At 38.2% G+C, this 2104-nt stretch overlaps 1 protein-coding gene across 1 annotated transcript in view; it reads left to right on the top strand.

The window, feature by feature from the left end:
• Nucleotides 1–1277: 1277 nt before the first annotated feature.
• The window catches only part of BRS3 (bombesin like receptor 3), a 4704-nt gene continuing 3877 nt past the window's right edge, over nt 1278–2104 (top strand). The window contains exon 1 of the mRNA XM_006774700.2: nt 1278–1857. Within this exon, the coding sequence (XP_006774763.1) occupies nt 1424–1857 (434 nt within the window). The 5' untranslated portion in view covers nt 1278–1423. The remainder of the gene's footprint in view (nt 1858–2104) is intronic.

Here is a 2104-nt window from a genome sequence, read left to right as displayed (position 1 = left end):
AGTCAAAAAGTTTGCCCACCCCTGGTTTAGGGGGTTCAAATTAATGAGATAATTGATTCAATTCATGCAATTAGCTTTCCCTGTAGAATTTATTACAACTATTCTGTCAGTATAAAGAGCCATCTTTCTTTGCCCCTCTTGTTCACTGGCTAGCTTTCATTTCACTCCCCAGGCTAATTCTTATATGGGTATATTTATAAGTACCTTACTACAAAAAGTTTCTCCTAGCTGAGAGATTATCCTTTGAAATTGATTACTTCAGAAAATATTTTTAGCAGGTATATTATTAAATGCCTTCAAACTGCTGGCTGCCCACTCCCAAATACCCCCTCCTCCACCCCATTTACACACGCATAAATCACATAGTCACATTTTCTGTAACAAGGGCCTTTTCTTGCAGGTACTAAGGTAAATTGTCCTCATTTTCTGCCTCCTTCCATTGATATCATCTACATTTTCGTCACCTCTGGAGTAACCTATGACATTCCCTCACTTAAAAAGAATAATTTTCATTCTTATAAGTCTTTCTGTGTCAGAACCTCAAGCTGTGTTCTGTGTTATTTTGTTTTGTAACAAGGAAGATTCATTATAACCATTTCTAAAGAAAAAAACGCTAAAAAGCATTTTAAAATAAATATCTTTAAAACAGACAGTCAGACAGTAAAAACTGTTTTATTAGGACATTTAGGGGCAAAGAAACTGGTGGTTTGCCTGCATTTTCATCTCATCAAGGTTGCTTTGCAATTGTGCAGTGCAGCCCAAGTAATATGCACAAAGTTGGGAATTACCATGTGTCAGAACAAGGTGATAAGCCCAGGTCACCTGAATTATCCCTCCTTGGAGGTGACATCAGCCCTGTCAAAATGTGAGTGATATTTGCTTCAGCACCTCACTGATATGAAATCTAGAGAAGTGGATTCAAGTTTGTGCTTTAGGAGACATACATACTTATTTATCATGCAAAAGAATACATTAAACCATCTTCTGATTGCAAAAAGTGAATGATGAGCCCCAGGAGAAAAGTAACAAGATCTATATAGATTTTTGTGGTTTGATATGGAAACAGAGTGATTCTAATAAACAATAGGTATTATTCTATACTATCTCGTTATTCATAAGATTCCCCAACAGGGAAGAACAAGCAACTGCAGAGCATTTCCCAACCCCCCCCTCCTTCTGTCACAGAAACGCCAATAAAACTCCTCCACCTCTGACTCTTCAGTGCCAGATTCATAAGCACTTAGCCAAGCATGCTGGGAGACACAGAACAACTGAAGGAAAGCAGTATCCGGATGTCTTCAATTTGCTTGCCATTCTGCTCTGTTCCTCTATCATCTCATAACTAGATGTGGGCATTAGACGTGACAGTCAACCACACTTGAACTGAACAGAAGAAATATTAAAAGCATAGTCTTCAGAAGAAATGCCTCAAAGACAGCCTCAGTCACCTAATCAGACTTTCATTTCAATCACAAATGACACAGAATCATCCAGCTCTGTTGTTCCTAATGATACCAAAAATAAAGGATGGACCAGAGACAACTCTCCAGGAATAGAAGCATTGTGTGCCATCTATATAACGTATGCTGTGATCATTTCAGTGGGCATCCTTGGAAATGCTATTCTCATCAAAGTCTTTTTCAAGACTAAATCCATGCAAACGGTTCCAAATATTTTCATCACTAGTCTGGCTTTTGGAGATCTTTTACTTCTGCTAACTTGTGTGCCGGTGGATGCAACACACTACCTTGCAGAAGGATGGCTGTTCGGAAGAATTGGATGTAAGGTGCTCTCTTTCATTCGGCTCACTTCTGTTGGTGTATCAGTGTTCACTTTAACAATTCTCAGCGCTGACAGGTAGGTTTCTTTTCTCAGTTATATTTGCCAGAGTGTGAAATGAGATGAAAAAAGGAAAGCTTGTACTTAGCATTCACTGGCTATTCTGCTTTTCTCATACTGTAAGCTGGATGTACGATTGATAAATTGGGGGCATTTAAAATAAAAGTTGGTGTAAGAATGTTAAATTCCTGTGTTAGCATCAGAGGAGAGGTTGAAATTGTATGTTTTAGGAATAATGTTTTCTCTTTGAAGTGAAATTTGTTTG

The sequence above is a fragment of the Myotis davidii genome, unplaced genomic scaffold (assembly GCF_000327345.1).
Source record: "Myotis davidii unplaced genomic scaffold, ASM32734v1 scaffold1208, whole genome shotgun sequence".
Lineage (NCBI taxonomy): Eukaryota > Metazoa > Chordata > Mammalia > Chiroptera > Vespertilionidae > Myotis > Myotis davidii.
Note: the sequence above shows the minus strand (reverse complement) of the source record. Positions and strands in the feature narration are given on the sequence as shown.